This window comes from Canis aureus, chromosome 4, assembly GCF_053574225.1.
Source record: "Canis aureus isolate CA01 chromosome 4, VMU_Caureus_v.1.0, whole genome shotgun sequence".
NCBI classification, from domain to species: Eukaryota; Metazoa; Chordata; class Mammalia; order Carnivora; family Canidae; genus Canis; species Canis aureus.
The window spans coordinates 66,996,339-67,009,396 of record NC_135614.1 but is presented as its reverse complement, the minus strand read 5'-3'; the positions used below and the strand labels follow the sequence as shown (position 1 = coordinate 67,009,396).

The following is a 13,058-nucleotide window of genomic DNA, read 5'->3' as shown; positions in this document are numbered from 1 at the left end:
ATTAAAAACTTCATCTAGTACTACACAAAGAAGTAAAACACAGGGATAACTGGAAGACCCATGTTCTATTTACCTTCCTCACTACTGTCATAGGCTATAATTAACTTTATAATGACTGTCAAATATAAGCCCTCTTGGAAATCTTATGAGGTAAAGGTAGAAGAGGCAAATCTTTACTCATTAATAAAACAAAACATTTGATTAGAGTATATTGATAAAATAAAATATTCATGATTTTAGTTTATTTTCTGTTGAATTTATTAATAATCTTTATATATATTTATATATGTATGGCTTTGAGCAAAGACAAAAGAAATACTCTAATTCGTCCCTGATCATACAGTTGTTTTAAGAGTCAGCTATTCTACTATTTTTCCAGCAGCAGAGAGACCAACCTTTTCAATAATACATTTCTTTCTGTACAGATTAAAACTCCATACTTGTGGGCTTGACTATGTACAGAGAAAAGAGGTCACTTTTCAACTAGCAATGGACTTTTATATTACAGGAATGTGAGTCATTTTTTTTTTCTTAACCTAAGCATATATATTCATTCATATATGTATATAATTTACCCTGTGCCATTTTATTAGTTTAACATATAAACCTTAATTTTTTTTGTCCATTCTGTTACAAAGTGAATAAAAATTTTATGGTTGCACTGAAAGACCATGCAATTCAATTTTTCTTATGTTTCCCAATAGTGCTCAAAATAAAAAACCAAAGATTTATATATAAAAATATTTCACTACCAAACCCATTAGTGCTATCAAATGTAAACCTTTAATAATTTAAAGGACCAATACATGATCTTAATAAATTGAAGTTAATTCTCAATATTTTAATAAAATAAAGGAGTTTTGTACTGATATGTAAATGGTCTTGCAGCTTTCCCAAAGGCTCTAGGGAGACTGAACAATCCCCTTCTTACCCCAGTCCTGACATGCCATCAGATGTCACCAGCATGTTAATGACAACATTACATTGACTAGCATTGTTGATAACTTCCACACAAGCTGGGATCTGTTAGAAATGAAACATAACAACTCATTTTGGTATAATAGGTATTATATCCGTAAAAGGCATAACAGGCAGCATGGATCCATTTTAGAGTTTTTGCTTTTATTTTGTATTCTGTCCTCAAGTCTATCTGGAGGCCCTGCCCCATTGAATGTGTGATCTTGTTAAGTTCTTCTTAAATGTATCGCCAGGGTCAAAGATACCGAAGACCTCCGCTTTAGGTCATCCTCTTAACTTGGGTTATTTACAGAAGTCGGTTATTAGGGATCTTCCAATTGTGTTCCAGTCATCCACCACATTTGTGGGGTGCATTAGGCACAAATGATTACTAAGGGACTTCTCTGAGAAGAAGCAGATGTTCACAGGTCATGGAGAGTTAGGGAAACAGACAAACAAACAATGCTCACATTCAATTTGCCCCTGGCTTTCTGTCATCACGTCCATACATTTTCCAGCACATTCCAAATAACAAACCTCCTGTCTAAGGGCTATGTTAGTCACCACATGCCTTAAGATTTACTAACCGTTTTATTACAATATACATAGAACAAAGTGTGTGCTCCCAAAAAGACATGATGCTATCGTGTGTTTAGTTATTTTAAATTAACACCAAGGTAGACTACCAACTATCAACAGTGAAGACACAGAACACACTGGCAACTCCAAATCAAGCTGTGGTTTACAAATCATCATTCAAATAATAGTAATAATAGTAATATTATTAAATGAAAGTGGAAACCTCACTTCTAGACTTAAGTCAGAGATCCAAGTCAGCCTTATAGGAATTTTAAGATAGGCAATTAATGAATGGTTATACTTTTCTAGAAATGAGGAATACTGTAAGCCTCTCCCTACAGTGACTGATCTGAACCTATTTTTTTTTTTTTTTTCCAAAAAGCATGCAGGGACTATTTTCAGATGCTTGGTTATGGCAAGAAGGAAGAAAAGTAATGATTTTCGGTGTAATACAAGCAATTTGTAGAATTGAGCATACAGTTTTGCATAAAACATTGCAGGTTAAAATAATATTGTAGGTTTCAAGCCATTGCAGTACAGTTGAATAACTGCTACAATTAGGTTTTGTAAAATTTCAAACTCTAAGTTTTGAAGTGAAGCAATAAAACTAAATTCTTGAGTGATGACTTTTACCTTCCTACAGCACAGAATAGCTATTTTTATTTGGGTTGAAAAAGTTATTTACAACTAACATTGATTGAGTCTTGGTAAAAGTCCGATAACACATGAAGACAAATATCCCCTCAGCTTTCTGAAAGATCAGTGAACGGGTCTGAGGTTAGAGATATTCGTGACAGTGGCAATGCTAGTCTCCAACCGCGGCCAAGCATCCCGTGTGTTCTGTAACCTAATTCAAAATTGAAAGCACCAAAATACAATTTAGATCTATAAAATGGGATTCGCTCTTTAATTCTCCGTAATTAATGATTAACAATTTAGATGCAGAGACACAGCTAATGAAAGAAGTTTTAGTTGGTGCTATTCAGTAGTAGCTCACTTGAGTTGCCTTTTAAAATCAGAGTTTTGTTTCCACCGAATCCAAGAACTCCTCATAAAGTAGAAGAAATACACATATCAAAGGAAGTCGGTAAAAGTAGGTTAAAAATAAATGATCTTACAACAACATTTTAAATCCTTTAATGAGTTAAAGAAAGGAAGACATGTAACACTGAATGCTAAACAGGTCTTTTGAACTTCTCTTGGGAATTTAGATAGATATTTAATAGTAGATATATATTTATATATTTTACATTTTGCGTGTAGGCCAGAGCTGTCTAAAATATCTCTTCATAGTAGGCTAGAGGAATCTATCAGGAGATAGAATAAAATAGGATCTGAGAAGGTTCTCAGTTTATCAGTGTTTCTTTCTGCTTTGACAATCAGCAGGGATCATAAATTCGAAGCAAACCGTGGCTTTTCTGCCTCTGGGTCTGTAGTTAAGACTGAGGAGGACTCTCTGGGGAGAGCCGCTGCTGGTGGAGGGGGCGCGGGGGGCGCTCCTCGGTTCGGGGGGATGGCTCCCGAGGACATCTGTCGGAACAGGGTGACTCGCTGCGGGACGGTGCCCCTGCCCCCCGCCTGCAGGCCCGGGCCGTGGACGGCTGTCACGGGCTGGGGGATGGAGGCCAGGGACTCGCCCACAGTGGGGTGCGGTCTGGACATGAGCGTGGCAACCTCGTGGGGCAGCGAGGGCTGCGAGGCCGACAGGGGCCTGACCTCGCGGGTCAGGCTGGCGTTGTGGAGCGCCTGGGTGCTCCTGTGCACGTCGTTCCTCGGCGTGGAGGGGCCGCCGGGCGTCTGCGGCGGCTGCGGGGGCTGCGGGGGCTGCGGCGGCTGCGGCTGCGGGGGCTGCGCGGGCTGCGCGGGCTGCGGGGGCTGCGGGGGCTGCGCGGGCTGCGGCTGCTGCGCGAGCGACAGCTGGGACGCCGTGGGGGAGGCGTAGTGGAAAGTTCGAGCGGCCAGCGGGCTCTGGACGGGCGGGCTGCACACCGCGGTGGTGTAGGAGCAGGGCGAGAGCACGGCGGAGGGCTGCGGGGTCTGGGTGCCGGGGCTGGGGGAGTGCAGGTTGCCGTGCGACAGGCTGGGCGCGGAGTACACCGGCGGGGACTGCGTCCTCGCGCGGCAGGTCGGAGTCGCGGTGGAGGAGGTGGGGTTCAGGGCTGTCATCTGCGGGTAGTTGATCGGAGCGATCGCCTGCACCATCTCCCGGTCGTGCTTCACGATCTGCTTCAGGATCTCGTTCTCCTGATTGTTGAACACCCCGGTGTTCAGATCCTTCTGGAACTTTTGCAGCAGAATTGAATTTTTCTTCCCTGGCAGCGAAAGAAAGAGAGCCACTTAGAAAGCCTCCGGAGGACGGGCGGCAAGCCCGGGGGACAGCGGCTCCCGGGGACAGAAGCGGGGACAGAAGCGGGCCGGCGCCTCGCACAAGCGGCTTAAAAGCCAAGTACTCACCCCTAGACCCAAACGGACAGGCGCCTCCTGCCCCTCACACTTCCTCTATCTGCCTGGGAAATCTTACCTCCTGTGCAAGTCAGGTTGAGAAGTGTGTAATATGGGCAAAGCCACCTTACAGAAGAAAGGGAGAGGCTTGACACGAGAGCTACTCTGAAGAGCGGGAGAAGAAAGGGCATTTGGGGGTCAGGATGGGCCTGGAATCAAACTTAAGTTTAAAGCTACCTCCCCCCCCCTCTCCCCACCCCCAAAGGCCAATAGGACATTTACTCTGTGACAGGTACTCTACAAAAGGCTTTAGGTAAATTTGTTCTTTAATCCTCAACTCCTGGAGGTGGGTGTGGTTGTAACCCCATTTCACCCAGAAGGAGAACGGGGACAGAGCAAGGTTAAGAACAATGTCCAAGAGAACCTGGTGAATAAGAAACAGGAATGGGGAAGGAAGATCCTTAGGAAGGGCAGCCTTAGGAAGCCAGCCACACGCATTTGCATCATGTGAGTGCTTTCTAGAAATGCAGTCTCTTAAGCCCCATCCTACTTGCTGACGAAGGTGCTGCATTTTACTAAGATCCTCAGGTGATTCGCACAGGCAAACTGGAGAAGCCCTGTGGCAAGTCCTTTACTTTTGAGCAGTGCCCTATAACTGTGATCTCCCCCCCCACCACCCCCATAATCATATTCTTCTCATCTCTGGAGCTTTGAAAAATACTGATTTTTGTCTGAAGCCTACCAATTAAATCGGAATAGCCAGATTTCAATACTTTGGAAGCATATTTCCTCAGAGGATTGTTATGCGTGGCAGGTTGAGAACCATTCCATTTTCTGGAAGGTCTTTGTGAGGATTAAGGGGTATGGTTTATGGCAGGTTCTCCGCTCCCTCTAGAATCTCAATAAGCATTACTTCTCTTTCCTGCCACTGTCTTTGGAGCGGTTTGCAATAAGCAGACATTCTCTGGCAGGATAACGATAGAATCAGAATTAGATTGATGAAAGAGGGAAAAATCAGCGATTTTTGGTGACATCATTGGTAAAATAATTCCCAGATAAGTATTGTAACTGAAAAGTGAATCAATTTGCCATATTACTAAATAAAGTTAGAGTTAGAAGGGATGCTTTTTAATGGAAATATATGTTATAAATTACTGCTAGAAAACTATCATTTTAAATGACTTCCAAAATAAATGCTTGTCTCTCCTTATAGAACTATTTTAAATTTCTAAAGAAGAAAAGCTGCTATATTAGTAAAAAATATAAATGCTGTTTCAGCATATTGCCTTAACTAAATATGGTCTACACATATAGGCAAAAGCTACAGAATGGAGAGGGACAATATTTCTTTGTGATCATGTGAATAGTCAACATTTCATAATGTAAATATTTATGAACTTGTGGAGAAATACTATAATTTTAATGCACTGTTCAAATTTTATAAAGATCAAAACTGCAAATGCTTGGTGCTTATTAGCAATTTTATTGTCTCTATTATTGATTGTAAGCCATTTCATGCAAATTTTCTTATAAAAATTAATTGGAAAAAGTGAATAGAGTGAAGCTGTATCAGACTAACATAAATTCTCTATTAAAATATCCTCATTTTAATGCTTTCTCTAAAAGACATCTAGCTGGCTTAGGAAAAAACTCATGTGCTCAGAAATTAGTCTCTAGCTCTACCATGAGCACTCACATACCACAAAGAGGTAATTATTTTCAAATTAAATAAAGATGCTTTCAGGAATACCCACTTTTATGGGCACTGTCTCGACACTATGTCCTATTACATGTCTAAGTTGTCAGTATGACTTTCTAATCTGTGTGTTATGTCTAATGATAATGTCCAAATGTCACCTTTACTTCTCCTAATCTAATTTCAGGCCTTTATGCATCTGTCATCCCACTTCTGTAGAAGGAAAGAAAGATACAAAGTGCGTAAGAAAAGCTGACGTAAGACTACATCAATAAAAAATCCTTACCTTAAATAAGAATGAAGCACTTGTTTACTTCCAAGTGATCTCAACCCCATCTCCTTTGAGATCATTGATTCCTTCATCCCTCCCTACCACCTCTCTTCAAGAATGTTCATTGTGTACTAGGTACTGTGAATTTAATAGTGAATTAGACATGACCTCTACACTCACAAATCTTAGCATCCTTAGAGCAGTTACAGTAAGAAAAGCAGTATTGTGATGGAGGAAATTCCTAGGAGTGTGAGAGAACCTACTCAGGATACTCAGCGTAGGAGTGGGTGGGAGGTCACAGAAGCATTCTACAGGGGATGGAGTAGAATTAAGAGGGAAAGGGGGCAGAGCAGGGTAAGGTGGGGAAAAAGGATTTAAATGTAGAAAATGAATGCATACCACCTTCTGACATTAGAATGTTCCAGCATATCTTGGGAAGCTAATAGCAAGCCAATCTGATCTAACTTTACTATAGCAATTACTCAAATCTTTAAACTAGTGTAACTAATGAGGTCTAACTTATATATTCTTATTTGAGAGCAGAGAAGACTTTAAAATAAGTTGATGTTTACAAAGTAAAGCATCTATGTAGGGTACTTCTATCAAGGCTTTTCCTGCTTGAGTCTGTATTACAAACATTTCGAGAAGTTTCTACTGAGACAATTAAAGTGTACAAGCTTTCAGTTCTCAATATAAAGATAAAAATGTAAAGTTGATACATAATTTTTTTTTAAAACCTTGTGGTAAAATTATTTGGTTTGTAATATAGACTCATACTATTGTATTTTTAGTTCTATTTTAGTGCTACCTAAAATTTTTATCGTTGCTTTTTACCTGAAGATTCAAACTGTTTTGGCATCACTGGGGAAATCAGATTGAACAGCTAGTAAAAATAGAGATGATTAAATAAACCCAGAATACTTAGAGAAGAGGAAGTTAGTAGAAATAAGGCTAGAGCTAACTGCTATTTCTAAGCTAATTAATTAGGCAACCTATGATAGCATTTAGGACTTAACAATTGCAAACATGTATCAGCCCACTGGAGCATAACTAAATTGTACACCAAAAATGATAGAAAGCTGAAGAGAGGGTAGCCCCGGTGGCCCAGCGGGTTAGCGCTGCCTTCAGCCCAGGGAGTGATCCTGGAGACCAGGGATCGAGTCCCACGTCGGGCTCCCTCCATGGAGCTTTCTTCTCCCTCTCTCTCTCTCTCTCTCTGTCATAAATCAATAAAATTAAAAAAAAAAAAAAAGCTGAAGAGAGTACCTATCCGATCTAGTCGGTCAATGGCAACCGTCTCAAAGGCTCTCCTCATCATTGGATATTCCTCCAGGACCTCATTGAAATTGTCCACAGAAAGTGAATAAAGACGGCAATATGTATCAGCTCGAACACTGGCAGTACGGCGTCCCTTGGTCAGCAAGCAAATCTCTATAAAAACAAGAAAGGAAGATTTATTTGGTAATTTTGGTTCAAAGACCGCTAAGACTCACAATTTTAACAAAGCGTCATGCTGTGATCAACCAATGATTGGCAGCGTTTTCTATTTTATCAGTAATTTTCTTCTGACAGTAATATCCAATGGACAATACTCAACTTTAAAATAATATTCTTTGTTAAATAGTTAAAGCTTTTAGTTCAAATGGAAAGCTGATCCATTGCCTATCCTTCGGCCCTCATTCCAATGCATCTGAAATAACAATAAAAATGTAGAAAAGGAAATCATAAATTCACAGTGGAGTTGAATACTGGAAGAAACCATAATGAGACAAGATTTTTATAAAGTTTGGAAAGCAAAAAGCAGATCATATGATATAGATAGAAACTAAAGTGAAACCAAAGTGAACCCAAACATTGGCCTAGAAAGTCCTAAGATCAAGAAAAACTGGACCAAGGATCCTGAGGAATGCATTTCGGGCATGCCTCATGTAGTTCGCATATTCCCAATGAGACTGGTATAGAAAATTATATTCCAAATGCACAGAGAGGCTTTCTATTTCAATAATTTCTAAGAAGATTTTTTTCTTGAGAACTGGATTTCCAAAATATAGTAAGCAAACATTTGCAAATTTGGAATCCCTTATTTGCTAGCTAAGTAAATCTGCAAGTGATAATTTTTATTTTGTTTTCCTAAATTTAATTAAACTGTATATATTTTGAGTTTTTTAAAAAAAAATTGAAATAATTTAAAAATTTAGTTTCAAGATAACCAATTTGAAAAGAGAAATGAGAGAAGTATTTCTGAATGCACAATTTCCTAACAAGGAAATAACAGCAAAATAATTATTGAAAGGGGCTAAATTCACACTCTTCTCAACTTAACTAAGTTCAGTTCATGTTAATAAACACAGTGAATTGGGATCCCTGGGTGGCGCAGCGGTTTGGCGCCTCCCTTTGGCCCAGGGCGCGATCCTGGAGACCTGGGATCAAATCCCACGTCGGGCTCCTGGTACATGGAGCCTGCTTCTCCCTCTGCCTGTGTCTCTGCCTCTCTCTCTCTCTCTCCCTGTGTGACCATCATAAATAAATAAAAATTAAAAAAATAAAAATAAATAAATAGACACAGTGAATAAATTATGTGGTAGGCATTATGTGCTTGATGTTGGGCTGGAAATATGAATCAAACAGAATATCAAAGTTTGAGTTACTTATATACTGACGGTTTTAAAAAAAGAGTTCATCTTAATTGGGAGTTCATTTAAATGCAATCTGGTAAGAACAATGATACAGACGGTGGGCATTCTGGAAATATTAAGAAGCACATCTGAACCAATCTGGGAGGATAGCATTTTAGGAAATGCCACCTAAGCAACCACTTATGTTGTTGTTCATGCTGGTAAACATGTTGCAAATTTAATAAGTAATATTGTGGAGTGTTCATGCTTGTGTGCATGTGTGTGTGTATGGGGAGTATGTAGAAAGATGAGTCTATATTGGTAAATATTTAAACATAAAGCTATTATGACGCCATAGGATCTTCTGGCCCCTCTAACCTAAACAATGCAATTAAAGGAAGTGTTTTCAGCACTACCCCAATATTAAATTCCCATTGGTCACTCAAGTACTAATGTCATATTATATAATTTATGATTGGCACATTATGGTCAATAAGCTGATGAGAAATGTATTACTTCTAGGTGTTGCTTTCAAATCTGTGCAAGTTGTCACGTGGAATGGTTAGGTTATAAGCCTCATGGAAAATAACTAGTTAAGATGCAACAGAGATCTTAAAAAGTATCTGTTATCTTCAACCCAGAAATTTCACGGGACAATCTAACCCAAGGAAATAGTCTGTAATTAGAACAACATATACACAGTGATATATATATTTATTTAAACATCTGAAAATGTGAGAATGCCCTAACTGTTTAACAAGTCAAGATTCAACCAGTTACGTGGCCACTGGGTGAACTATGTGGCAATTATTAAAAGTGAAGCTTTCAAAGTCAATGTGATAACAGAATGGTCGTGAAAGCTTAAGTGAGAAAAGAAGGAAACAAGATTGTAAATACAATCTGATAAAGATGATCAAAATGATAATAATATCTACCAATATGCCTTGTTCTGGATAAAAAACATTCCTTTTTGCAGATGTGTATTTTTCAACCTCCCTTTATATAAATTATTTTTATTTGTGGTGTGCATAACTTTTATTTTAAAAACTTCAAAAAATTAATATCTAAGTGCACAGAATAGGAAACAAAAAACAGGAAATGAGGGAATGCAAACCTGTTATTAGTAATTACTACTGTAGGAGATTTCTTCAACTTTACCTTCCATTCTTTTCAATATATTTTTGTTTTGGCCCTTAGATGTTTAATTTCCAAATGCTTTCCATTTTCCTATGTTTATTGCTCTCTCATTATATCCTTTTCTTTCATTATGGATGTAATGTCCACTCTCTTCTGATGGGTGTTAAGAGTTCTGATTGTGAATGACACATATGAACAGACCTCAGTATGTTTCACAAACATAAGTGGAAGAAGCAAGACATGAGTCCACACATTATACGATTCCATGTATATGAAGTAGCCAGAAAAGGCAAATCTATAGAGACAAGCAATTGGTTGCTTGGGATAGCAAGTGGGAAAGGAGAGTGACAATAAATGGGTACAAGGAATCTTACCAGAGTGATGAAAATGGTCTAAACCTGACTTATGGTGATGGTTTCATAATTTGGTAAATTTACTAAAAAAAATGAATTGTACATTTTAAATGGGTCAACTGTATATGTAAAATATATTGCAACAAAACTGTGAAAATGAAAAAAAAAGGGCTTTGGTTTCAATATTTTATACGTTTATATTTTAAGTCCTCTTCTGTTTTCCTGAATTCTTTCTCTTCACTACTTCTGCTATGTCTACTCACTATGTCTAGATCTTTCCCTTGAATGTTTAATGCTTTCTTTGGGTAATCCATTGACATCTGAAAAGTCTGGTGAAGTGGCATAATTTGTTGATTTGGAGTTTCTCTTTAGAGAAATGAGATGGGCAGTCTGTTCTCATATGTCCTTAAATGCCAGAATGGAGAAGGCTTTACTCCAGGGTCACTAACCTCTGTTCTAGCTGTCCTAGTTCTCTGCCTTCTTCAATCGCTTTCATAGAAGAATATTGGGAGAACCAATGCCTGGACAGCAGAACAGGCTGTTCTGCAACGTGGGGTGAGGGAGAGAGAGTCCTTTGTACCCTATGCAGGCCTTGGGTAGGTCACTTGTTTTCTCCCTCACTTTTCATTTGGCCCTCTTAGTCCTAGGCTATCAGCTGGGAGCCATTCTTCGGTTCTGTCAGGCGATCTGCTCCCTCCCCAGCCACAGTCTACCTATATCCATATCATCTATATCTATCTATCTATCTATCTATCTATCTATCTATCTATCTATCTCTATCTATATATTCCAAGTTCCTTCTATTTTCCCTTCAAGCTTCAGTAGTAACCACTAGCATACTTAAAACAAATTTTTGGCTTAAACAACTGAAATTTTATGTCATCACAGTTCTGGAGGCAACACAAACTTCTTCAGTCATTATTTCTTGGCATCTCCTCAATAATTTGTAGTGAGAACCAGAACAAATGAAGGTATATTCATGAGAGGAGAATTAGTCACTGGTCCGTGTGAAAATCACTTTAAATAGTCCCTTCTTTTAAAGCCTCCAGACTCTTTGTTTCTATCATGAATAACAAAATGAAAAAATGCCACACACTTAGCAATGAGAAAAGCAAACCTTCTGATCGTAAAAGAGTCTTAGATTTCGTAAACTGAATTTCCAGATTCAGTATGTGAATGGAGCAGTTGCTTCTCTGTGAATTAATTTTTGCTTAATCTTAAAGTTATTTTGAAGATCTACTTATTGAGGGAATACAGTCCTGTGTCAGGTGTTACAGAGGTTTTGTGTATTTACTTGGTGTGTGGATTTGGGTTTAGGTAAAAAACAGAGAAAGAAAAACCATTTTATTCATCTGTAACTCATACTATCCTTTAGGTGCCTAAGAAATTTATTAGTATTTATTAGTATTTATTTATTTAGTATTTATGTATTTAGTATGTATTTATTTATTTTAGTATGTATTTATTATTAGTATGTATTTATTAGTCTGTCACTGTTTTTATTTTCTTTTATTTTCTTTTATTAGATTTCCTAAGTATTACTTATCTCCCTCACTCATTTTAAAGACAGCAATCATACAGTGACATTACTGTTTGCTTCCCTGTGAGTGCAACCTTGAGTTTTGAGCCCAGAGAAAATTATTTTAAAAAGCTTATGCGTACATCAATGATAGTGGACGAATTCAAGACCCACACTAAGTTCTATTCTTAAGTTTTAGATAATGTAATATCGGTTCCTTGCGAGGTATAATAGAACTTGCCAAAAGATTTGTAATAGAACTTGCCAAAAGATTTATGTACTTTCTTTAAACAACACAACATATCTTTGTGGGTTTTGTGCAATATCTATAATGAAGAAAGTATCTAGAAGGTCTAGTAATATTTTCTTCGGTGTAGATAACGTCGTTACCCACCAGGTAGAAAATTAACTTGCTTTTGGGTGCTCGGATTGACGTCACACAAAAAGCAAAACACGCAATGAAATAAAATTGAACTCCCAAAGAACAAACTAACTGCATATTACAGATGTAAGCTTCTAAAAGAATCTTACGGCATATTTTCTAGACCATGTTGCTTGTTCCAATCTCCCTACTTTTCTTCTCATTTATTTACTGTTTGAGAACTCAGCTAGGAATTTCCCAGTGGTGCAATCACTGCTTTAAGAATTTTAATGCTGGGGGATCCCTGGGTGGCTCAGCAGTTTAGCGCCTGCCTTCAGCCTGGGGTGTGGTCCTGGAGACGGGGATGGAGTCCCACATTGGGCTCCCCACGTGGAGTCTGCTTCTCCCAATGCCTATGTCTCTGCCTCTCTCTCTCTCTATTTCTCTCTCTCTCTCCCTCCCTCCCTCTCTTTCTCTCTATCATGAATATATAAATAAAAAAATCTTAAAAAAGAATTTTAGTGCTAATTTACTTGGAAATAAATCCCTTTATCAGGATACAAATTTCTAAATTATAATCAAGAGCACAAGTATTTGAGGACTTGACATATCAATTTTAATTTTGTATGATTCTCTTGTTTTTCTTTACAGGATAAGTTATTTTCTTTACGGGGTAAGTTATTTCAGTTACTGAAGAGGATAACTGACAGTAATGCACCCTATTACAGGCACACTGGAAAATTGTGTTCAATTTTAACATTATGAAGAGTATGTCCCAGGAGATTAAATTTGACTCACCACTACATAAATATATATACTTTTAATAAACCTTAGGGTATGAAATACAGCAACTACTCAATGCTATTTTTATTGACATTAGTTAACCTTGATTATAAGCATTTCAGGCTATCTGACATTACTGTCACCTATATAAAGTCATTTTATAAATGGCGTCAAGAATTTTGCAACTCAGAAATACTTCCATGACCTCTAAAACAGAGTTTGACATTGCAGTAACACAGAAACTTACTAGAACTTATGACAGAAATTTGTAAGGTAGTAAGTTTAACCTGAGGTTCTAGAATTTATGGGAAAATGTGTACTTGGTTGCTCATAGTAACTTAAGCA

The 13,058-nt window shown here is 38.2% G+C and overlaps 1 protein-coding gene across 1 annotated transcript in view; it reads right to left on the bottom strand.

Annotated features, from left to right (window-relative positions):
- Window positions 1-234: 234 nt before the first annotated feature.
- Window positions 235-13,058, bottom strand: part of HCN1 (hyperpolarization activated cyclic nucleotide gated potassium channel 1) — a 386,229-nt gene continuing 373,405 nt past the window's right edge. The window contains exons 7-8 of the mRNA XM_077896021.1: window positions 7,212-7,376; window positions 235-3,848 (exon numbers count right to left, since the gene is read on the bottom strand). Coding sequence (XP_077752147.1) covers window positions 2,926-3,848; window positions 7,212-7,376 — 1,088 coding nt within the window. The 3' untranslated portion in view covers window positions 235-2,925. The remainder of the gene's footprint in view (window positions 3,849-7,211; window positions 7,377-13,058) is intronic.